The sequence below is a fragment of the Chionomys nivalis genome, chromosome 16, assembly GCF_950005125.1.
Source record: "Chionomys nivalis chromosome 16, mChiNiv1.1, whole genome shotgun sequence".
Lineage (NCBI taxonomy): Eukaryota > Metazoa > Chordata > Mammalia > Rodentia > Cricetidae > Chionomys > Chionomys nivalis.
This window is the reverse complement of record NC_080101.1, coordinates 27,308,073-27,332,681: the sequence shown is the minus strand read 5'-3', so window position 1 is coordinate 27,332,681 and position 24,609 is coordinate 27,308,073. Positions and strand designations below refer to the sequence as shown.

Below are 24,609 nucleotides of genomic sequence, written 5' to 3'. Positions count from 1 at the left end.
AAATCCAGGAACCATGGCTACTGAAACTTGATCCAGCTTCTCTCTCTCCACTAGAACATGAGAAAGACCGGCTGTGTAAGAGTGCTGACTACATGAACCTGCACTTCAAGGTGAAGTGGCTCCACAATGAATACGTGCGGGATCTGCCTGCCCTCCAGGGACAGGTGCCTGAGTACCCAGCGTGAGTGTGTGGGCAGCAAAGAAGAGGGGACGGGTCAGTTCAGTAGGCCAGGCTCAGATTGCCTGTTGCAGGCACTGCTGTAGAAAGAGGAGAGTTAATGCCCTGCCTTCTGGAAGATTCCATCTGGAGGCATTATGTTATATACCAATTAGCTCCAGTCTCTAGTTTTCCTGTTCTAACTAACTACAGATGGTTTGAGCAGTTTGTGCTACAATGGCTAGATGAGAATGAAGATGTGTCCCTGGAATTCCTGCGAGGGGCCCTGGAACGAGATAAGAAGGATGGGGTAAGTTGGGGACTTTGACTACACAGTGGTTCATCCATGTCTCAGCATTTAGTTATTGGCCAGAAGTTTTTGATTTCTGCTAGGCTAATCTGCCCAATCCTATAGAATCTGCAGGAAAGTTGTGGAGAGCACAGAGCCACCTCTGCTAGGCTGGGCTCTTTCATACCCTAAAGCTATGGATGGTTACTCCATGTGTGGTCTTCTTTAGTTCCAGCAGACATCAGAGCATGCACTCTTTTCCTGTTCTGTGGTGGATGTCTTTACGCAACTCAATCAGAGCTTTGAGATCATCCGAAAGTTGGAATGCCCAGACCCCAGCATCCTTGCCCACTACATGAGAAGGTTTGCTAAGGTAACCATGGGCCTCCTAGACCCTTGCCCCGTCACATCACTACATGCAGTCACAGGCCTGAGTTCCACGCTTGTCCATGCTGGTCTTCATGCAAAGCCTATTGCTCCCCCTTTGCCATGTCTAGTTGACAGGTTGTCTGTCTCAGATCTGTTTTGCAATTGAGAGAGTTTTGCTCCTCTTAGTATTTTGGGGGTTTTCTTTGGTTTGGGATGTTTCATATATTTGAGACCTGATCTTCTATATAGTCCTGGCTGGTTTAGAACCTACAGCATAGCCCAGAATGGCTTCAAACCTGCAGCAGCCCTCCTTGCCTCTGCCTCCAGAGTGCTGGGATTATGTATGTGCTCTCCTGCAGCCAACTTGCTGATATTATTGCAAGATCCCTGTGAAGACATTAAGGATTCTCTCCTCTTTTCTTCTCTTTCCTCAGACCATTGGGAAAGTGCTGATGCAGTATTCAGACATATTATCAAAGAGCTTCCCAGCTTACTGCACAAAGGAGAAACTGGTAGGCCCGGCACTGGGGCACTGAGAGGAGAGGACTGGAGGACGTTGTATGTGCCTCAGCTGCTCTTGACTTGGGCTCACTTCCATGCTTTGCTTGAGACTCATTCACAAGATAATGTGAAGTTAGCTAGGAGTGCCTCTGAGCCTCCCATTTTTGTGCTTCTTCCCCCACTAAGCATTTGCTTAGTCTTTTTTCAGTAAAAAATTTCAGATATTCAGAGTTATAAATAGAAATACCATGAGTATCTTTGTAACTATCACCTAACCAAAATTTAGGTAAAAATGTTTGCTACTAGTCTGTGTTCAAAGAGAATTGTCTGATTTGGCTCCAGATCTGAGTCTTTAGGGTGAGACCTATGCAATGTGAAGTCCCTGTGGCCTTGGAATAGCGTAAAAGAGTGAGGGACCCTAAACTAATGGGTGTTGTGCTAAGACTGAAGAGATCCTTTTTGTCCCCAAAGCCCTGCATCTTGATGAACAACATGCAGCAGCTGAGGGTCCAGCTGGAGAAAATGTTTGAGGCCATGGGAGGCAAAGAGGTAAGTCTTAGGGTCTGTGGTTACTGTACTTTGCCTAGGTTGAGTTACCTGGTCACAGAACTCTACCCTCTCTCAATTAAGTGTAGGCTAGGTGTTTGGCTTCAAACTTAAGGTGGCTGCATTTGAGATAGGCATTGTTGTAAAGTTCTAGAAAGGAAAGTAGCCACTGGGATATGATACCAACCCAGAGGAACAAGCATAGAGGTAGGACCCCAGGAGGAAGAACCAGGCATTTGGGATATGGACCTAGGAAAGAGAATTAGCCATTATGGTAAGAAGGAGAATTAGGCTTGGGGGTGGGGTGTGACCCTAGGAGGGAGGAGCAAACATTGAGGTATAGTCCTAGGAAAGAGGAGAAAGCTTTGGGATATGGTCCTTTGAGAGAAGAACAGGTGTCGGGGTATGGCTCTACGAGGGAAAGTGGTGGTATATGAAAAAGTGAAAGACAGCAGTCTGACCTGGCTACTACATGAATATAGCTGGACTCTGAAGCTTCAGACAGTCTGAAGGAGCTACAGGTGAAACTGAATACAGTTCTGGATGAGCTCAGCATGGTGTTTGGAAACAGGTAAGTGGCCCGCAAAATACACAGCCCTTAGAACCAGGTGAAATTCCTGGCTACTCCCAGAGCTGCTAGCCAAGCTCATCCAGCTGCAGATCTTCCTATATTTCTGCATATTGTCCGTCATAGAGTTGCAACATAAAGAAATGAGTCTAAATTGCTGGTGTCACTCCAGTGTCAGTGGCGGGGAGGCAGGGAGGGCTGCACTGTGAGCACATGTGTAGCTTCCAGGTGCGGATTGATGAATGTGTTCGACAAATGGCTGACATCCTGGGCCAAGTTCGGGGCACGGGAAATGCATCCCCCAACGCCAGGGCCTCGGTGGCTCAGGATGCAGATAGTGTACTGCGACCCCTTATGGATTTCCTGGATGGCAAGTGAGTATAGCACCCTGAGAGGAAAGTGAAGCTGAGGCCATCGGACAGAGGAGCCTCTGGGGGAGCAGGCATCCCAGATTTTCCCCTGGCCTCACCTATTGCCTGAATCTGTAGCCTCACGCTCTTTGCCACTGTGTGTGAGAAGACAGTTCTGAAGCGCGTCCTGAAGGAGCTCTGGCGGGTGGTGATGAACACCATGGAACGGGTGATCGTCCTGCCCCCACTCACTGACCAGACAGTAAGAACACCATCCTCCCCGTTGCTCCCATTGTCTTCTTTTCCCTCACTCCCCACTTCCTTTGTAGCCCTGCTTTTGACTGATCTCTTTCTGCCTAGGGTACCCAGCTGATCATAACTGCTGCCAAGGAGCTGAGCCAGCTTTCCAAACTCAAGGTTTTTGGGATGTGGGGTCTTCATGAGGCTGCTGGGAGGGTGCCTGGGGGCCTGGAATGGGGGATAGAGCTATTACTATGGGGTGATTGGTAAACTGACTGGTGGGGGCACTGTGTTTATCACTTTCTTGGGCTTTCCTGATACTGTTTTTTTCTGGGGTTCCAGGACCACATGGTAAGAGAGGAAACACGGAATCTCACTCCAAAGCAGTGTGCCGTCCTTGACCTGGCTTTGGACACCATCAAGGTGGAGACTTTCCCCCTTTTCCAGACAGTCTCCCTCTGTACATACACTTGGCCTTGGCATCCCACCCTACCAGACTAGCTATCAGACTCTTAGCATTCCACATCCAGAAAACAAGGCCTACGCAGTGTCAGGGATACAGAGAGAAAAAGAAACGATCCCAAGTCAAATACCCAAGTCAGGTGCATGTGAACTGTGATTGAGGCATCTGGGGAAAGTATGTCTGAGGTATCAAGTTCCCTAAGGTTCAGAGAGGTAAAAGATCACTTTTGGCTCTCCTCCCTACCTAAAGTGCTTCTATCTCATACCTGCCCAGCTAGGCATGCCCTTTCTTCAGAAATTCCCACCTCCAGGAATATGTCCCTCCTCTCCTGCTCCTGCCAAATACCCAAATGATGCTGAGGGACTATGGCTGACTCTGTAGGTCTCTGTCCTTACAGTCCTCTTCTGGCTTCTCTGAGGACAGTTAGGGAGTTGCCTCTCTGTAAGGGGATGAAGCAGGTTCTCATTTATCTTTCAGCAATACTTCCATGCAGGAGGCAATGGTCTGAAGAAAACATTCCTGGAGAAGAGCCCAGACCTGCAGTCTCTACGTTATGCCCTATCTCTGTACACACAGACTACAGACACTCTCATCAAGACATTTGTGCGCTCACAGACTGCCCAGGGTAAGGGCCTAAGGACTGTATGTTTCCACCTCCCCTCCATATACAGTGCCTGTAGGGAATTAGTATTGTTTAGCCCTCGGAGAGGATCCAATTGTTCCTTAAAACTTGGATTTCAACATTCAGTACTTAAATTCAGTACCTACTGAGGCACATGCCCATACCAGGCAGAAGAATGAGAGTCACAGGGGCTTTGAAAATGTGCCTGGTCTTTATTCCTTTTCCTGAACATTTCCTACCCAGTGCAAATTTACTGGGCTCAGCTATACACTATCTGGTAATGGGGAAGAAGAAAAATCTGTGAGGAAGCCTTGACAGGGAATGCTTGGATACATACACATGAAGTCTTGTAGCTTTACTTGGTGCTTTGGAGAGAAAAGGCAAAGGGTTCCTCATACACTGCAACGTGGATGAAAAGAGAACCAAGGCAAATTATGGGCAGCTGAGGGGTGCACATAGCAGAGACTGTAGGCTCAAAAATGATGCTTATGCACCAGGGACCAGACAACTGGGTTGGTTTGTTTTGGAGGTGGGAGCATATTTTTGTCTTGGGAATTTCCAGTCCCCACATATACTTCCTGCCACCAGCCAGGCCTATCCAAACTAAAGTACATCTGCAAAGAGAGGCTCATCCTGGAATTCTGACCTGATCCTGCAGCAGGGTCCTTCTGGAGGCACCTATAGGCATACTTAAATGGAGTCCTCCAAGAAAATTTGGGTGGGTTACCTGGAGTATGAACCTGATAGCATAGCAAGCATGGGAGGCTTGAGTCTTCCCAAGCTGTGGATGTGGAGTGTAGAGTTGACCTGGAAGGCAGAAATCAAGCAGTTAAGAATGAAGTGACTGAAGGTGTCGTGCAGTACCGCTCCATTTCTTACAGCTGTTCGCAGTCGAGGGTCTGGAGGAAAAGCAAGAGAAGCAGGCATGGTGTGGCTGAAGAGGGAGGGGGACCTTTTGCAGAGCTGAGGATGTGTACGGCCTGTGATATTAGGGAGGTTCTGAGTTAATCCAGAAAGGCTTTTGGTAGTATAGTGATAGAGCTGGAGAACAGTAAAGAGCGGGCCTACAGTGCTAGGGCCGCACCACAGGGAGACTGCACCTTCCCCTTCCCCCACTGGTCTTAGATACTTTCCATGTTTTCTACTGTTGTGCTATGGAGTCTAATGTGGAACACTTAGACACTGACCTTGACTCTCAGACCTCTTTCTGTACCCTGTCCCAGTCTGAGCTTCCTCAGAATGTATTTGGATTCTCATGAATGTCTGTAACTCCTTGACCTCTAACAACTCTTCTTTCTCGTTCTGCTGCTGCTCACCTCTTGACTTGCCTGTCATCCTCGCTCAGTGCATGATGGGAAAGGTATTAGGTTTACTGCTAATGAGGACATTCGTCCAGAAAAGGGTATGTTCTTTTACATTGTGCAGTCATGAATCAAACACTGACTCACCCTGTGAACTACAGTGAAGTGTATGCTTGGGATGGCTGAACCAGCTATCAAACGTTCCGGAGCTCTATGCTGAATCTTTGACCTTGGCAATGTACTCATGTAGCCCAGGAAGAACTTCTGTTCTTGACCTATGTCTTGTCCTCCAAATTCCCCACCATTACACCTCAGGACAAATGAGGGTTTTCTTTGAGGTACAGGTTAGTGACATATTCTCAAAATCAGGTGGAGGCCCTACTAAGAGACACCTACAAACTAACCCTATGCAGAGATTGTGACTAGAGAGTTGTTCTGTAGGTTTAAGTAGGACAGAGAAGACCTCCCAAGCAGGGGCACCCAGAAATCCTGAGAAAAGCATGAGGTTGCATCTCTTGGCTAGAGCAGTAAGAGATATCATAAGTCAGCGCACATGCCTATAATCCGAGAAATCAAGAGGCTGAAGCATGAGGCTCTCAAATTCAAGTCTAGCCTGCACTATATAAGGAATAAGAACAAGAGAAAAGCAGAGAGAAAGAGGGCAAAAGGGAGAGAGAATTCTCAGTGCATGTTTCAGTAACTTTCTCCCAAGATTCAGTTTATTTTGTGTTAGAGTGCACAGCCTCATTCTTTCTCTCCTGTTGTTTCTTCTCCCATTTGTTACTTCCCCATGACTACTGTGGGTGATATCTTTTTGCTTTAGGGAAGGGTGTAAGGTGGGAACATTCTAAACTCATTTTACCTGGAACTAGTTCTCTAGTAGACAATCATCTGTCCTCAGGGGCTGGTGTGGATGACCCTGTGGGAGAAGTCTCCATTCAGGTGGACTTGTTTACACATCCTGGCACTGGGGAGCATAAGGTGACAGTGAAAGGTAAGTGCTCCTGACTTGTAAGTTTGGCTTTTTCTTGCTATGACCTCACTCATCCTGTGAAAGCGGGGGCTGCTCATCCCAGTGCTCCAGCTCAGTCCTTCTCAAGGGGAACATGACCTGGGGTTCAAGAACTGGGATACTGGGGGGTCCCTCACAGATCTCCCTTGTTTGGGTAGTGGTAGCAGCCAATGACCTCAAGTGGCAGACAGCGGGTATGTTCCGGCCTTTTGTGGAAGTGACCATGGTTGGCCCACACCAAAGTGATAAGAAGAGGAAGTTCACAACCAAGTCTAAAAGCAACAACTGGACCCCCAAGTACAACGAGACATTCCACTTGTAAGTTACAGAGTTGGAAACCTATAGGCTCTGGAATGAGGGTGTGCTGGGTGGTAAGGGTGAAGAGACTGGAAATAGATCCATGGGCTAGATGTCAAACTTGAATGAATTCAGCAGAAAATGTTCATTTCTGGCTTTTTATCCTCTACCCTGTGCTCATAGCCTCCTGGGAAATGAAGAGGGTCCAGAGGCCTATGAGTTACAGATATGCGTGAAGGATTACTGCTTTGCCCGGGAGGATCGTGTGATAGGACTGGCAGTAATGCCTCTGAGGGATGTGGCAGCCAAGGGCAGCTGTGCCTGCTGGTGCCCATTGGGCCGGAAGATCCACATGGATGAGACAGGCATGACCATTCTCCGGATTCTGTCTCAGAGGAGCAATGACGAGGTGGCTCGAGAGTTCGTGAAGCTCAAATCGGAGTCTCGTTCCACAGAAGAAGGAAGTTGAGCATCTTTGGTTTATGTGCCATCCAGACAACACCAACCACACACATCAGTCAGGGAGAGTTAGCTGTGTAGCCAACTTAGAGTCCTTGTAGTCAAAAGGCTGACTCTCCCAGTTGAGGATGTTTAAGGAGAATATGGGGGGGGGGGGTAGTAAGACTGTGGCTTTTCAGAGAAAAGTCATGAAATCCAGCCAATAGGTCTGTGGTGTTAGAAGCTGGGCTGCGGAGCTACTTCCTGGAGAGATTTTTCTATAAATGGAGAGGGACAGACATTTCCAAGAATGTCAGCTGTTCTTGGCAGTCAACTCTCCATTCCACCTCCCACCTCTAGCCTCCTCTAAACCACACTTTGTCCAGTTAGATGATTACATGCTCATCATAGAAGATGTTTAGAAGGCCTACAGCTCGTTTCCTGAGCTCCAAGGCCCATACTGGAGATTAGCCAGAGCAGGAATGCACAGACTGGAATTCACCGTCCCTTGAACTGAACTGGTTTGTGTGGATCCAGTAAGAACAAGGCTTGGGAACTGAACAAGATACCTTCTGCAAAGGAGTTGGCTGATTTCCTTAGCTCAGACTATCTGTCATGAGTCAGAGAAGGTTCACATGGTGCTTTGGAGCCCTGAGCAGAATATTTCTTTGGAATCCAGGCACCAGGGGTCTTACCTGCCCAGAGTACTCCCGACTCCTTACTCTGTCAGCAGGGATTGATGCTTAGAACATACATACACACACACACACACACACACACACACACACAGAATTCTTTTATGTATAGACTTGAGGGCTAATAAGGATCCAAGGATATTTTCTTGAGTAGTCCCTGAACAAAGCCAAAAATCTTGGAAAACTATCTAGAAAGAGCTGTCCTCACCTATGGCCACAACCTTCTAGCTGTCCTCCTTGAAGAAAACATCTAGTCTTTGGCCTTCCTTCTTCTCCTTGGGATCAGCGGCTGTTCATCATGGATTGGTCAAGCATAAAAAAGGAGCTTGGACTCTCATTCTTCTGTATTAACTGGATGGAGGGAGTCCTCAGCACTCACTGGAAGGTCAGGGACAAACTTTCAGAGGGTCAGAGGAGCTTCATGGACCCTTGCTCAGAGATGTGACTTGGTCCTTGGATTTCCTGATACTAACTTACTGAAACCGCTGAGGACTCAACATTGTCCACACTACACTGGCCAACACATAAAACAAACCAAACATTTGTGCTGTTTTTAATTATTATATGTGCCATTGTTACAGAAAATTATAGGCTAGACTGTAATAAATTATCTTATAGCAGCTTTTGGGGTCTGGAATTCTGTGAAGATGTGGAAAACCATAAAACTGACTGTCATTTTTAATGATAGCTTTTGGATCAAAAGCCCCCTCCCTACCCCCTTATAGCCAAATGGTGGGACCTAAAGTGGTTCTGAATGAGCACTGATTCAGCAGTCATTAGACTGAATCATTTTGGTCTTGACTGAGAACTAGTCTGATAACACTCTTGTGACCTAGGACATCAGCTTCCTGCAAAAGGTCCAGAAAAGAAGGAGTCGACATGTGCCATGGGAAGTAGGCCATGCTTCCTCCTTCCTTGTCTAGGATCACTAGAACAGACCACAGCTCTGAAACAGGTAGATACCTGCTGGGGAGAGATGCAGAACGTAGCACAGGCCTGAGGCTGCTATGGACAGCACAGATTAGGCTTTTCAGCTCTTTTTAAGGAAGATAAACTGTGGTAACAAAACTAATGAGGCCTTCTGGAATCAGAAAAGATGACATGAGAAATGTAGGCCTCACATACTCCTTCAGACTGCTGTCACCACCTGCAACAAGAAACTAGCCCCATTTCCATTTCTTGCAAAATAGATCCTCTCTATTCAGTTGCCAAGGAGTTTTAAAGCTTCTTCTTTCTCCCCCAACCCCACCACCAAAGCAGCCACCTTCTGTCATTTCTGCATCAAAACTGCCCCGAGGGGCTGGGCAGGGGAACTCAAACTTTGAGCCCAACAACTGGGAGACAGAGGCATTTGGATCTCTGTGAATTTGAGGCCAGCCATGGCTACATTTAGACCATGTCTAAAAATGAAATGTCCCCCATGAAGCTACTTTCTATTATCTTGTCCTGCTACCACTAGTTGTCAAGGGTCTTGATTGGTTTCATTTTCTCTATATTTATTGACCATAACAGACAGGTAGCTGTAGAGAAACACAAACACAGCAAACAGAGGCAGACAGATACAGTAGTTAAGAAAACACCCTAACAGTAGGTACACACAAAGAAAGACCCTCTTCAAAGCAGAAGCTCAGCTTCTTGAGGCTTGGAAACCTGTAAAGTGTGTGAATGTTTTGCCTGAATGTTTGTTTGTGCCGCACCTGGGTGCCTGGTGCCCACAGAGGTCAGAAGGCATCCATTCAACCCTGGAACTGAAATCATGCATGTTTTGAGTCATTGTATGAGTGCTTGGAATCAACCCAGGACCTCTGCAAAACCGAGTATTCTTATCGCTGAGCCATCTCTCTGGAGTCTCTCCTCTTTCCTTTTCAAGCTCTCCAGTTAAATGCTACTCAGTGCTCACCTGTAGCTTCTAAACTGAAATTTAAGACCCTCCAAGAGGATACACCAACTGTATTATATACCCCACTCCCAATCCTGCAGCTCTCTGAATTATCTCTACATGCTTGTGCACTTGTGCCCCTCGGTCCCTTTTTACCTCGTATGACCTTCTTGAGATGTCAGACATCCCTTTCCACCTCGTTTATCCTATTACCTCCGGAAGTCATTGGGATTCAGCCAACTCTGGGCAGCACTCCCCATTGTTATTCTGTCTCTCCTCATCAGCCCATAGTCTCTGCCCCACTGGCCTTAGCCGTCCCAGGGATTTACTCGATACTTCAAAGCCAGAATTTGGTCTGCAGGTTGCTTAAACAGTCACCGAGTAGGGTTGAATTCCACAGTAATGGGCTAGAGACAGCACGTGGAGCGTGCCGGTGGGGGTGGGGCAGATGCTGCCTCTGGGCGGAAATTGTGCCTCTGTAGCACCTGCGCAGAAAGATGCGTTAAGATGGAGGTTGCTGGAGTAGAAGGCTGTGAGGCGACGGTAAGCAGGGGGCGCCCAAGAGAAGTTAAGATCTTACTTTATCCGGTGGTTATTCAATTTCCTTCCTTGAGAACTATTGTAATACTTCCCGCTCTGTCAGTACTCCTCAAACATACAAGTTTACCCAGCGCTCCCAGATACTTTTGTCCAGATACTTCCAAAGAGAGTCTTTATCCCCCGCTCCCCAAAGAATTTCCCAAGGGCGCACATTTGTCCATTTATTCCATAAAGCAGGTTAACCCTCTCCCCTAACTGTGTGTGCTTCTTTTCCCAAGACTGCTAGGGTTCTCCTGCATTTTCCATCATTCTCTTCCTTTTAATGTCTACCTGGAAAGAAAAATTAAACTGTTTACCATGAACATACTTTCTAATGCAAATAAGTAACCAGGTATTTATTTATATATCTAGTATTAACTATAAACTGTAACTATAGACATTATTTGGTTGCTTTGAGACAGGGTCTTGCTGGACAGCCCTAAATGGCTGGAAACTCACTGTGTAGACCAGACTTGGAACATGTAGTGGTTCTCCTGTCTCTGCCTGCTGGCTGCTAGGATTACAAGTATAAATTACCACACCCAGCAGTAACTAAAACCTTTTCCAGCCAGCACTTAAGAGGCTGAGGCAGTTCAAGATCAGTCTGGGCTACATGAGATCCCTCTCAAAAGTTTTTTTTTTTAAAAAAAAAAAAAAAACCAACTTTAAAAAAAAAGTTTTAAAATATACATTTTGCAGGTTCACCACACACCGCACTTATTTTCTCATCCTGGGATGTACATCTAGTAGGCATTTGAATATATGACCCTTAGTTTAGAACTTGGGATCATTTTCTTAGCTAATATTTAAGCTGCTAATGAAAACAGGAATTCATCATGTGTGTTAAAGTTAACTTAAGCTCCTTTGCTGATTGTAACAGAGGACATCCCAGGAGGTAAAACCAAGGGTGAAATCCATACCAAAATAGTTTGGGTAAGAGAATTCAAGCAAAATATCTGAAAGGGCCATGATTCATCTGAAGAGGACCCATCCATGTACAATTCCTCTCTGAGAGGGCAGGCTAAAGATAGGTATTATTTTTCTCTCTTGTGGAGATGTGGTCACAAAAGGACTATTCCTATAGTACAATCTCAAATAGTCTGAGTCCAGGCAAGGGGTGTAGCATATGCAAGACACTAGAATTTTAAAAAGACAAAAATTCTGGTCCTTTGACTCAAGAAGACACAATGGTAACCCTTTGTGTGGAAAATAAGTATCTTTAGGCTGAGTCTAACCACACAGAACAAAACACACTTTCACTAGTGGATATATTAAGAGCTTGTGCCATACTCTATGTGTAGAAATATAATGTACATGTTAAATAATACTACAATAGTATGAGTTGATAGTTTTAAAAAAATATTTATTTTTATTTGTGTCTCTGGATATTTTAACTTCTTGTTTGTACACCACATGTATGGGTGCTCTTGGAGGACAGAAAAGGGTATCAGATCCCCTAGGACTGAAGTTAGAGACATGTGAACTGCCATGTGGGTGTTGGGAATCCAACACCACTGGAAGAGAAACCAGTGGTCTTAACCACTGAGCCATCTCTCCAGCCCCTTGATACAGTTTTAAATAAAAGAAATTAGGAAAACTTTGAGGTTAGACGAGCTGAACTAGTGTGTTTTAAAGGACAGAATAAACATGTGACACCTGTTCACTGAATGTTTCCCACATGATCTCCCTAGACCCAGAAGCAGAAAAGCAACATAAAATGCAAAGATGGTATTGAAGCAGAAATCAGAAGACAGACGTGGGTCTCTGACACATACTGTTCAGGATCCTGGCCTTTACAAAACTGTTTGTTGCAATTGTTATTTGGACTGGTAAATCCTTCCATATCTAACTCAGAGGGGTGAAATGGGCTCATGTACATAAGAGCACTTAGAAAACTATACATTTTCTCTATGTGAATAAAGAAACATTATGCAGAATCCTCTGTGTTCTGATAAATTAGCTTCAATGGAATTTGTCTTGTTTAATCACAGGTTCAAGAAGATTATATTTGTTGAATAATTACTATATGTCTGGTATTATCTAGACACAGACACTAGCATCGAATAAGAGACAGATAACCCTCATAAATTTAGGGGTGGTCGTCAGCATATCAATTGCCTACTGAGCATGTAGTGCAGACTCAACACCACATTGAGGAGGCAGGAAAAATCTAAATTCTAGACTTAACTCTGTTGCTATGTAGCTATGACAAGGACTTTTGTGTGTCAACCCGGATATCCTCATCTGTGAAATAAGGAGGTAAAGTGACCTCACATGTTCTTTACAGTTGAACTTCCCTAACTTAATGTGTTGTCTTCCTACAATGTCCCTGTTGAAAAAGCTGAACAGTTAGAGACCCATAAGGACAAGTACTAAAGTCACACTAGATTCAGCACAATAATAACAGAGGTACCATGGTTTGGTGGTAGAGTGCTCAGAGAGACTTCATGGAAGACTAGGCAGATTGGGAAGGATGGAGACTTTGGAGTAGAAAAAAGGGAGGAGATTCCTGCATGTACTTGGAAGTTGAGTGGAAGTTCAAAGGAGTGGGGCATTCATCCTTTTTGTCCTATTTTTAAAAAAGTTAAATTTTAATTATTTGTGTGGGTCTGTGTCCACTGAAGCCAGATTTGTCATATCCCCCTGAAGCTGGAGTTACAGGCAGTTCTTATAGCCTGATATAGGTTCTGGGAATCAAACTCTGGTCTTGTAAAAGCAGTACATGCTCCTAACCTATGAGCCATCTCTCCAGCCCAGCCCCCATGTATTATTTTTTTAATGTAGCAGTCAGAGTCTTGACAGAAAGGCAGTTGACACAGTCATAAAGATTTAACTTAAGGGCCTGGTCAGTAATAAAGGGACTAGCAAGGAGTAAACACAGAGGAATAGCAGCAGAAGCTCTCCTAAGCATAAAGGGATCAAAGGAAAGGACTGTTTATCCTGGAGTCAAGCTAGAGCTACAGCTCTGGGAGAAGAGGCTCCCTGACAGCTATGATCCTAAGTGGTGAGAAACCACTGCAGGAACTTGAGCAAGGTGCAGAGGAATAAATGCCCTAATGTTTACCTTGTCCTTCAATTGCCAGCTAGTACTTTTCATTGCTAAGACCTAAATGGCAATCTAGAGCCAAGAGAGTATGGGATATATACTTCATAAACGTCAGCTTCCCAGACCAGGACAGATGAGTTGGAGGATGGGAAAAGAAATAGCAGACATTTTCTCCAGGAGCAAACCATCATTATAGATGCTTTCCAAATAGTATAGTGTCCCCTATGTGAAAATACTGCAAGGTTCAGTGTCCTTATCTGTGTATGAAGATGCTGACACCTTTGTTGAAGAATTGTTGTGAAGATTCTGTGATGTATATGAAAATGCCCAGCATGGAGCCTTGATCCTCTGGATCCCCACTTTATATTGGGTCCTTTCTTACATGCCTGGATAGCTCCTTCTCTAGCCAAGGTCTCAAAGTGTAGATGAACTGACTGAATGAAGGGAAAGATAAAGTATACCCCTGGGGCCTATTGCACATTATAGTGACTTCGGCTTTTAATGGGAGAAAGCTAAGAAGTCATTGAAAAGTTCTACAGGAGCCTTAACTTCTGACATGAGGGGTTTTTAATCATTTACTAAGGAATCATCTCTTTTTTCATTCAGTGAGCCTTGATCACTTTTAAATTATTTAGGTTTTGGGTTCCTTTTATCTCATATGAGGAAGTATTAATGTACTTAATTAATGTATTAATGGTCCTCAGCTTTGAATACACATTGGAATCTCTTGATATTAGATAATACTGATTCCTTGAATTGATTGGTCTTGGTTGCATGCTATGCTTTGAGTTTTTTGTCTGTTTATTCGTTTTTTAATCATGAACTGGGTGCTGCATATGCCTGTTATTCTAGCTATTCAGCAGGCTGAGGCAGATGATTTTGAATTCAAGGTCATGGTGTAGCATAATTAAACCAAGTCTCAAAAACAAAGTGAGAGGGGCTGTAGAAATAGCTCAGCAGAAGAGTGTACTTGCTGCTCTTCCAGAAGACGCAAGTTCAGTTCCCAGCACCCCCAATCTAATACAACTCCAGCTTCAGGGAGTCTGACACCCTGTTCTGGCCTCCACAGCTGCCTGCATTCAGGTACATTTACTCCCACACAAACACGGGCACATAATTTTAAAATAAAAAGATAACCTCCATAAAGCACTGAGTAGAGTGTCCATCACACTACATTGTTAATGAGTGGTAGGTATTATAGCATCAGGATGCCAGCTCACTGACAAGCAGTTTTTGTTTCATTCTTAGGTGGTGTTTCTCTGAGATGAAATACATAAAAATTTTTATTTCAGGTAAGTACTCAGCTCATATTAGTTGAGGTAGATTTCACAAGCAGTACTAGTATCTGCCTAGTCCTGGGTGTCAACATGTAGAAGAATGCAAATAGATCCATATCTATCCTCATGCACAAAACTACAAGTCCAAATGGATTAAAGACCTCAATATAAATCTGACTACACTGAACCTGATAGTAGAGAAAGTGGAAAGTAGCCTGCAATGCATGGGCACAAGAGACCACTTCCTAAATATAACCCCAGCAGCACAGACACTGAGAGCAACAATAGATAAATGGGACCTCCTGAAACTGAGAAGCTTCTGTAAAGCAAAGGACACAGTCAATAAAACAAAAAGGCAGCCTACTGAATGGGAAAAGATCTTCACCAATCCTACATCAGACAGAGGACTGATCTCCAAAATATATAAAGAACTCAAGAAATTAGACATCAAAATTCCAAATAACCCAATTAAAAAATGAGGTACAGAACTAAACAGAGAATTCTCAACAGAAGAATCTCAAATGGCTGAAAGACACTTCAGGAAATGCTAACATCCTTAGCTATCAGGGAAATGCAAATCAAAACAACTCTGAGATACCATCTTACACCTGTCAGAATGGCTAAGATCAAAAATGCATAAATGAATTTATAAACAGATGACTGAAAATGGAAAAGTTGTCTGGAGAGATTTATTTTCACTGAAAATGTTTAAACCAACTGGACATAGAGGAAAAACTACTCAGGGTGGGCGGGTGAAGTAGATAGCTCCCAGTGCCCTTCTTTTTTTTTTTTTAAATGAAAATGCAGCTTTATTTTTAAATATTCTATTAATCATGCAAAATTCAACAGAAAGAGACATTGTAAAAACAAAGATAATAGTTTAAATTAGAATTTTTTTAATTGAAAAAAAATTTCCGCCGCCTCCCATTTCCCTCCCCCTCCTCTCTCCCTCCCCCCCATTCTTCTCCCCCTCCGTCTCCAGTCCGAAGAGCAGTCAGGGTTCCCTGCCCTGTTCCCAGTGCCCTTCTGATTTTGAAATTTTGCAATTTCCAGAATCAGAGTGACCATAAAAGGTTATCAGAGATCTAGAATGATTCCTAGACCAGGCATCCTTGGTGGGGATAGAAGGCAATTCTGTGTTTTGCTATGTTTGAGACAGGGATTCACTGGGTAGATAGACCTAACTGGCCTGAAACACTCTGCATAGACCAAGCTGACCTCAACCCCACAGAAATCTCCTGCCTCTATCTCCTGAGTACAAGGATTATAGGGGTATATTGCTGTGCCCATTTGGAAGGCAATTTTGAATTTTTTAAAAAACAAAAAACATAAGACGTACTTTAGTTGTAGCGTGCTCAGTTTGGTTTCCTCGTGGACATTTGACTTAGACCCATTAGAAATGTGCTGCTTTTTCCTGTGAAGGACCACGTGAGGCCCAGGGCCCCAGTGTGGGTTAGTCACAGGAGCGCCTCACTCTGTGGCTGCCACATTGTCTCTAATGAAGTAGGGCAGCTAAGGATAATGTGCCTTTGGATTTCTTTTAGCTGAGAGACATACAGGTCCCAGAGCTGATTTTCAGCATCAGACAGATAATGTGCTTGTGCTCTTTGTAGCAATTGTCTTGAGGAATTCATCAGCAGGAGACATCATGATATGAGTGTGTTTCAGGGAGAGTTTCCTTGGACTGGTATGTCAAGTAAACCTACCTAGTGTTCTGTTCACTCTTCTTTTAAAAACTCATGTTTATTATTTGTATGTCTATGTGCATGTGTATGAAGATCAAAGGACAACTTGTAGAAATTAGCGCTCCTTCTACTGTGGGTTGTAGAGACCAGGCTCACATAGCAAGGGCTTTGTACCCACAGAACCATCCTGCCCCACCCTGTGTTCACTCCTTAGTCCATTTCCTTAAAAAACAAAATAAAGCAAAAACAAAAACTTCTCCCCTATTTAGAAGACAGGAATGAATATAGTTCCAGTTACTAGACTGGTAAAGAAGAAGATGAAATAAAAAAAATTATAGCACACAGAGCAATGGCTTGTTTTGGAGAATAAAATCAAAGTATTGTGGGTGTTGGAAGGGTAAAGTATTTTTGTATGTGGAAATTCCCAGAATTGCACTGGCCTTTGTAAGATAGCTTTGAAGGAATCACCTTTTTTTTTTTTTTTTTTTTTTTTTGAGTCAGGATTTCTCTGTAGCATTGGAGCCTGTCCTGGAACTCGCTCTGTAGACCAGGCTGGCCTTGAACTCACAGAAATCCACCTGCCTCTGCCTGTGGAGGATTATAAGATGGAGAAGGCAATACTTTTAGAAGTGACAATATGAAGAGTGCACAGATGAGGAGAATGCGGGTCACATAGACTGGTTTGCATAAAGATAAGTAGTGGAAGAGAAAAAGGAGATGAGTAGTTTGGGTACAAATCCAAGCATCTTAGATGATTGTTGATGACTTCGCTGGGTAACACATGGAAACCACTAAGGGTTTTGGCTGGTATCTAAGATACTACAGTAGCTGTTGGTGCTCAGCTCTGCCCTCTCTGTCTAAAGAGCACATTCCTGCTTTCTTGCTTGTGCACGTGAACTTTTGGCTGCTTGTTCTACTACAGTGTTCCATGTGGATGATTTCCATTGGGAGCACAGGAACATAGACTGTTGCTGACTTTGACCCCAGAGGAAAGTGGAGTCTTCCCTAATGTTTGGTGTTGTACATGGTCACCTTCGACTCCAGATAAGATTCTACACTAAAACACCGAATGATGCTGAGAAGGGATACCAAATCTTCACTGCCATGACCACCTCCTTCTGTAGAACACCCCTGGATAGTTGGCTCAGTGGGTAAAGGCGCTTGTTATCAAACCTGAAAACCTGAGTTTGATACCTGGATCCCTTGTGATGGAAGAAAGGAACCATTTCCTGCAAATTGTCCTATGACCCCCATATGTTGCTATGGCACATTTTCATATTATATGTATATTTAATAAATGCTAAACAATTTTTTCTAGAATGCTCCTGGAGGTAATGGAACTCCCTGGCCCCATTATAATAATATTCTCACCTAGAAGGGAGTAGTCAGACAAGAATCATTGCCTTTTAAGTTTTCAGGGGCACAATATTCAGGGGAATGTTAGACAGAAGGTTAACTAACTCTAGGATTGACTGGCTTTACATATGAATTTTTGTCATCAGGGAAATGTAAATTAAATTACTTTGAAATTCCATTTTACCCCATTCAGAATGGCTATGATCAAGAAAATATAATAAATACTTACAAGACTTTTGGGAAAGAGGAATTCTTATCCATTGCTGGTAGAAATGTATCAAACCGGACTCTCTGAATGTGGCTGCCAATGGGGGCGGACTGAGAAGCCATTGATAATGGCACTGGGACCTGTTTCTACTGCATGTACTGGCTTTTTGGGCCCCTAGTCTATTTGGATGCACATCCTCCTAGTCCTGGATGGTGGGAGGAGGGCCTTGGACTTCCCTGCCCTCTCTTAGGAGGGAGGAGGAGAGAGGAGGGTGAGTAGGGAAGCAGGAAGGGAATGTGAGGAGGGGAGGAGGTGTAAATTTTTGAATGGAAAAATAAAAAATAAATGTAAGCTACTGTAACCACTGTGGGAATCAATATGAAAGACCGTCAAAAATTTAAAAATAGGGCTTATGCAAAGACTTGGTGGATAGAAGCATTCACTACATATAAATGATGATCAGAGTTTGATCCCCAGGAACCACATAAAGGTGGAAGGAGAGAATGGACTCCACAAGTTATCCTCTGATTCTCTCTGTCTCTGTCCTCTCTCTCTCTCTCTCTCTCTCTCTCTCTCTCTCTCTCTCTCTCTCTCACACACACACACACACACACACGTCATGTGCACTCACATAGTAATGGTAGTCTTAATTTTTTTTTAATTAAAAATCAAACCACCATTTGACTCAAGTCTACTACTCCTGGGCACAAACCTAAAGAACTCCATATCCTACCACAGAAGTATTTCCAAACCAGTGTTTATTGCTGCACTATTGACAATAGCAAGGAGATGGATCCAGTCTAGGTGGCCATCAACTGCAGAATGGATGATGAGAATGGCATAGATGCACCATGGAAGTTTTCTCCGCTGTGAAGATGAGTAAAATTGCAGGAAAATAGATGAAACTGGGAAGTATTATATTAAGTGAGGTCTTGGAAAGACAAACAGATCATTCCTTCTGATATTTGGGATTTAAGAGTGAGCATAGATTATAAAACTAGATAGACAAAACAAAGAAAAGTAGATGTTGAGGAAGGGAGGGGAGGACAGAAGGTCACATGATATGAACATGGAAAAAGATGATACAAGGGTGGAACAACATGATGGAGGGAGGAGGAATGGGAAGAATCAAGTGTTTTTAAAATGTCTTAATGAAATCCAATTCTTTGTAAGCTAATAATAAATGAATTTGATCATCTTTCCCCAGCACATGTTTCAAATTAGTATATTTTTAGGTTGTATTGTGTTATAATTTTTGATTTTAGATTTTTTTCTGTTTTCTTTTTTGCCTTTTTGCTTTCTCTGTGTATTCCTGGCTGCCCTGGAACTAGCTCTGTAGACCAGGCTGGTCTCAAACTCACAGAGATCCGCCTGCCTTTGCCTCCCAAGTGCTGGGATTAAAGGTGTGCGTCACCACCACCTGGCTATTTTAGAAATACCTTTAATAGTATGTGTGTTTGTGCATGTGTTTGCATGTTTTGCACTTGTCATAGCACATATGTGGAGGTCAGAGGACAACTTTCAGGGGTTAGTTCTCTCCTTCCACGGCAGGATTTGGGAGTTTCAGATTTTCAGGTCTGTATGGCAAGTATTTTTACCCACTGAGGCATCTCATTGACCTAGAATGTCTGATTTTAAAAGTTGCTGTTTGAGCTGAGTGTGATGGCATACTATAGAGGTAGAAGCAGGTGGATCTCTGTGAATCTGAGTTCAGCCTAATCTATATAGTGAGTTTCAGATTAGCCAGGGCTACATAGTGAGACCCTGTGTGGAAAAAAAAAAGGTTTAAGTTGATGCCTTAAATTTTTTCTTGGGAGTAGGCCAGAATTTCCAATAATTTTTGAAATGGTCCTTCTTCTTCTTGGCCCAAGCTTACTTCTGCTCTTTTGTATTATATATTTATGTAAAGTGTCATTCTCATCATTTACAATTATAAAATCAAAATATTGATAGACTCTGAAAAGTTTTGAAGGTATTCTGTATCTTGCAGTATCATATATTCAGCCAAAAATTAATTCCTTATGTAAAAATAAGGCTATTACTTCATTAGCATGATGATTTTGTATTCATCTTTAATAAATTATACAATTATGTATTTAACCAAAAATGATTTAAAAATAACTTTTCTTATGATTTATTCTCAATAAATGTTTGATTTGTATACTTATTTTATATACTAACACATTAGGGTCATCTAAAATTTTCTTAGGTGAATAGGGGTTACACATAGTTAAGAGCATTTGTTGCTGTTCCAAAGAACCTAGATTTAGCTCTCAGCACCCATGACTGCCTACAACTCCAGATCCAGGGAATCTAGTTCCCTCTCTGACCTCTGGGGGCACTGTACTCACATGGCATATGAACACACACACACACACACACACACACACACGCAAACAATTTTAAAGCTTTTAAAAATAATTTTATTATCATTAATTTTTTTATATCCTGACTGCAGTTTCCCTCCCTCCTCTCCTCCCCGTACTTCCCCTATACCTCCCCTTTGCCCCTTCCATCCATCCACTCCTTCTCCTTTTCTATTTAGAAGGCAGGCCTCCTTTGGATATCAACCAAACATGGTACATCAAGTTGCAGTAAGATGAGGCACCTCCCTCATATTAAGGCTGAACAAAGCAGCCCAATATATGAGGAGTAGGGTCCCAAAAGCCATCAAAAGAGTCAAAGACAGATCCTGTTCCCACTGTTAGGAGTCCCACAAGAGGACCAAGCTTCACAACTATCACATGTATGCAAAGTGTCTACGTCAGTCCCATGCAGACTCCCTGGTTGTCGATTCAGTCTCTGTGAGGCCCTATAAGGCCAGGTTAGTTGATTCTGTGGGTTTTCTTGTAGTGTCCTTGACCCCTCTGGCTCCTACAATCCTTTCTCCCCGTCTTTTGCAGGATTCCCTTAGCTCAGCCTAATGTTTGGCTGTGGCTCTCTGCATCTGTTTCCATCAGTTAGTTGGTGAAGTCTCTCTGATGACAGTTGGGCTAGGCACCAGTCTATGAGTATGGCAGAATATCATTAGGTATCATTATGAGGAATTTTTTGATGCCAGTGGTGTTTGGTTCTATCCCTGGGTTGGGCTCCCTCTCATGGCAAGGGTCTCAGACTAGACTAGTTACTGGTTGGTCACTCCTACAATTTCTGCACCACCTTTACCCCAGCACATCTTGTAGTCAGGACAAATTATAGGTTGAAGACTATGTGGCTGGCTTGGTGTCCCAGTCCCTCCAATGGAAGTCTTGCCTGGTTAAAAGAGCCAGTTCAGACTATGTATGCCCAATAGCTAGGCGTCTTAGTTGGGGCCACCTTGTAGATTCCTAGGAGTTTCCATTGCACTAGGTTTCTACCTCACCCCAAATGCACCTTTTTTCCAGTTGTCTCTTCCAGTACTCCTCCCCCACCCCCTCCTGATCCTTCCTGTTCCCATCCCCAGTGTGCCCTTGAAATCTATTCTATTTCCCCCTCCCAGGGAGATCCAAGCATCCCCAGTGTGCCCTTGAAATCTATTCTATTTCCCCCTCCCAGGGAGATCCAAGCATCCCCAGTGTGCCCTTGAAATCTATTCTATTTCCCCCTCCCAGGGAGATCCAAGCATCCCCTTTGAGCTCTCCTTGTTATTTAGCTTCTTTGGGTCTGTGGGTTGTAGCATGGTTATCCTTTACAGCTAAAACTTTTAAGTGTGTACTTACCATGTGTCTTAGGGTTTCTATTGCTGCGATGAAACACCGTGACCAAAAGCAAGTTGGGGAGGAGCGGGTTTGATGGACTTTCACTCCAGCACTGCTGTCCACCGCTGAAGGAAGTCAGGACAGGAACTCAAACAGGGCAGGATCCCGGAAGCAGGAGCTGATGCAGATGCCACTGAGGGGAGCTGCTTACTGGCTTGCTTCCCTGGCGTGCTCAGCCTGCTTTCTTATAGAATCCAGGACCACCAGCCCAGGGATGGTACCACCCACAATGGACTGGGCCTTCTCTCATGGATCAATAATTGAGAAAATGCCTTACAGCTGGATCTCAAGGAGGCATTTCCTCAGCTGAGGTCCCTGCCTCTCTGATGATTCTAGCTTATATCAAGTTGGCATACAAAACCAACCAGTACACCATGTTTGTCTTTCTGGGTCTGGGTTACTTCATTCAGGATGACTTTTTTTTTTCTAGTTTCATCCATTTGCCTGCAAATTTTATTGTTTTTTTTAACAGCTGATTAATACTCTGTTTTATAAATGTACCATGTTTTCTTTTTAATCCATTCTTTGGTTGAGGGTCATATAGGTTGTTTCCAGCTTCTGGCTATTATGAATGAAACTGTTATGGACATAGTTGAGCAAGTGGTCTTGTGGTGTGGTGGAATGTCCTTTGCATATATGCCCAGGTGTGGTATAGCTGGGTCTTCAGGTAGATAGATTCCCAATTTTCTGAGAAACTGCCATATTGATTTCCAAAGTAGCTGTACAAATTTGCACTCCCACTAGCAGTGGAATGTCCTTCTTACACATCCTTACCAACGTGAGCTATCAATTATGTTTTTTTTTGTTTTTGTTTTTGTTTTTTTTTTTTTTGGTTTTTTGAGACAGGGTTTCTCTGTGGTTTTGGAGTCTGTCCTGGAACTAGCTCTTGTAGACCAGGCTGGTCTCGAACTCACAGAGATCCGCCTGTCTCTGCCTCCCAAGTGCTGGGATTAAAGGCGTGCGCCACCACCGCCCGGCTATCAATTATGTTTTTGATCTTAGCCATTTTGACAGGTGTACTTTTGATTTGCATTTCTCTGTTTAAAATGTATGTTGTCTTATCATAAAAGTTGATTTCTTGTATACAAATGTTTGTCTTCAAAGCATTTTAGATACAAGATTGTTCTCTGAAAAACAGTTAACTTGCAGAACTATATTGGTCTACACATAGAAATGTGCTTACTGCCCTTAAAGACATGAACTCAGTGTATTACTCAAATATTCATTAGGAGTGTTACCCAGATATGTACCTTTTGCTTGGCTTTGATTTTGTTAATTCACTATGCAAGAAATGTAGAAAAGCCATTGTTTTCCTATAATTCCAGAGTTTACTAAATAGTGATAAATCCACAAGCTTCAGTAGTTTCAGTGACTGATTTCCCAGACAATCCCCCCTACCTTGGTGATGTGACAGAGACCAATGCACATTCTTTCATTCTGATCTTAATTACTAATATTAAATTGAATTTCACACATCTCGCAGCATACAGTATCTATGCATATATGTGGTTTACAGAATTATAAGATAGGCCATAGCAGAGTTGCAAACGTTTCAAGAGTAGGTTGATAGAAATGCTATCTATGTAGATAACAAAAAAAGCAGACGGCTTCTGGTCTGGGATAGAACTGGGAGGGAGCTGCTACTGAGACCTACTGGAGAGCCTGGCTAAAAGTAAGGCTACAGAGTGGAATCCTGCTGATGGAGCAGAGCCAGTCGGAACAAGAAAGATGTGTTCCTGTGCAGTGGGCAAACGGGTGAACAGAGATGCTTGAGTACACCAAGTCAACAGCTGAGGATGGAACTGAGGCCAGTCTGGAGCTCCAGGAACAGACAAGTGTTCTCTGCCTGCCTGTCAGTCATTGCCACACAATGGGTGTCAGACCAGAGCAGAGCTAGGCATTCATCACTTGGTTGGATCCAGGGGAGGGAGTTCCAGTCTTTCTTGGTGTTCTGTGTCTGATAAGTTCTTAGACGTGTTTCTTAATATTCCTATATGCCACACAGTATTGATTCGCCCTGATAAACTGATAGGGTGGCACCCTTTTTACTCCCAAGAATAAGTCGTTCATCTGTCTTTGCCATGTGACAGACAGGTGGTGTTGTTGTGGGTCCACCCAGGGTCAACCTGAGTAACTTAGCAAGAATAAAGAGAAGAAATAAAGCCTGGTGACAGAGCTCAGTGGAAGTGTCTGCCTAGCATGTGTGAGACCCTGGTTTCAATTTTTAGTGTTGAAGAGAAAGAAGTTGTTTTATTTGACTGATGAGAGAACCAGTAAGATGTTAAGATCAGCTACAGTGAAAATGTAGGGTATGAATATTTATAGACTATTCAGTAAAGAAATATTAAAGACAGAGGCAAGAAGATTGAAAGTTCAAGGCCAGCCAGACTACATAACAAGACACTCGCACAAAAAAGAAATATTAAGATTTCTGAAGTGACTATAAGTTGAGCAACGTGCCACAGCCTTTGGAGTTGTCTTTCCTCTCCACTGGATAAAATCCACGTTAGCCTCTGCTCTGGGGATTAGGATGTAAGCCAGAGCTGTGCTGCGATATCACCCAGCAGTTTCTCATGATTATTTTTCTGACAGACGTAGTCATCTATAAGCTTGTTTGCCATGAAGTGAGGCCCGTTTCCCAGGATCTGAAACTGTCTTTATAATGAGGGTAAATGCAGTGAGTCCTAAAACCTAGTCGTGTGTGTAAGAGGTAGACTTTCGGAGGTTTCAGAAATGGAATTCCAAGTTTCTTAAACACGTGTCAGGATGAGATAGTATCAGCATGGACAATCCTCATTCTGGCCTCTGGTTTCCTTACAGGGATCCCATGGAATTGTAATTGGCACTACTCTGCAATGTCTGTACATGAGAGGGAAAACGAAGACAAGCAAAGTGAATACGGTAGGTAAACTCAGAATTTGACATCTGTACATCCTTACTGTTGCCTCTGAAAAGTGTGCGAGTGCATATTGCTGCACACAAATGTATCTGACA

General features: G+C 43.5%; 2 protein-coding genes across 6 annotated transcripts in view; both read left to right on the top strand.

Annotated features, from left to right (window-relative positions):
- Unc13b (unc-13 homolog B) overlaps nt 1-8,439 on the top strand; it is a 193,328-nt gene extending 184,889 nt beyond the window's left edge. For 4 of the 5 annotated variants that reach the window (XM_057790262.1, XM_057790261.1, XM_057790259.1 and 1 more), the window contains 15 exons: nt 55-181; nt 371-467; nt 676-819; nt 1,250-1,327; nt 1,788-1,865; nt 2,345-2,433; nt 2,652-2,804; nt 2,919-3,042; nt 3,141-3,197; nt 3,363-3,443; nt 3,961-4,108; nt 5,451-5,507; nt 6,308-6,400; nt 6,577-6,736; nt 6,899-8,439. In XM_057790262.1, the coding sequence (XP_057646245.1) occupies nt 55-181; nt 371-467; nt 676-819; nt 1,250-1,327; nt 1,788-1,865; nt 2,345-2,433; nt 2,652-2,804; nt 2,919-3,042; nt 3,141-3,197; nt 3,363-3,443; nt 3,961-4,108; nt 5,451-5,507; nt 6,308-6,400; nt 6,577-6,736; nt 6,899-7,184 (1,772 nt within the window). In that variant the 3' untranslated portion in view covers nt 7,185-8,439. The remainder of the gene's footprint in view (nt 1-54; nt 182-370; nt 468-675; nt 820-1,249; nt 1,328-1,787; nt 1,866-2,344; nt 2,434-2,651; nt 2,805-2,918; nt 3,043-3,140; nt 3,198-3,362; nt 3,444-3,960; nt 4,109-5,450; nt 5,508-6,307; nt 6,401-6,576; nt 6,737-6,898) is intronic. The other variant, XM_057790263.1, reaches the window with a different exon arrangement.
- Nucleotides 8,440-10,234: 1,795 nt separating this feature from the next.
- Nucleotides 10,235-24,609, top strand: part of LOC130888270 (phospholipid-transporting ATPase FetA) — a 76,635-nt gene continuing 62,260 nt past the window's right edge. Inside the window, exons 1-2 of the mRNA XM_057791191.1 lie at nt 10,235-10,270; nt 24,381-24,516. Coding sequence (XP_057647174.1) covers nt 10,235-10,270; nt 24,381-24,516 — 172 coding nt within the window. The remainder of the gene's footprint in view (nt 10,271-24,380; nt 24,517-24,609) is intronic.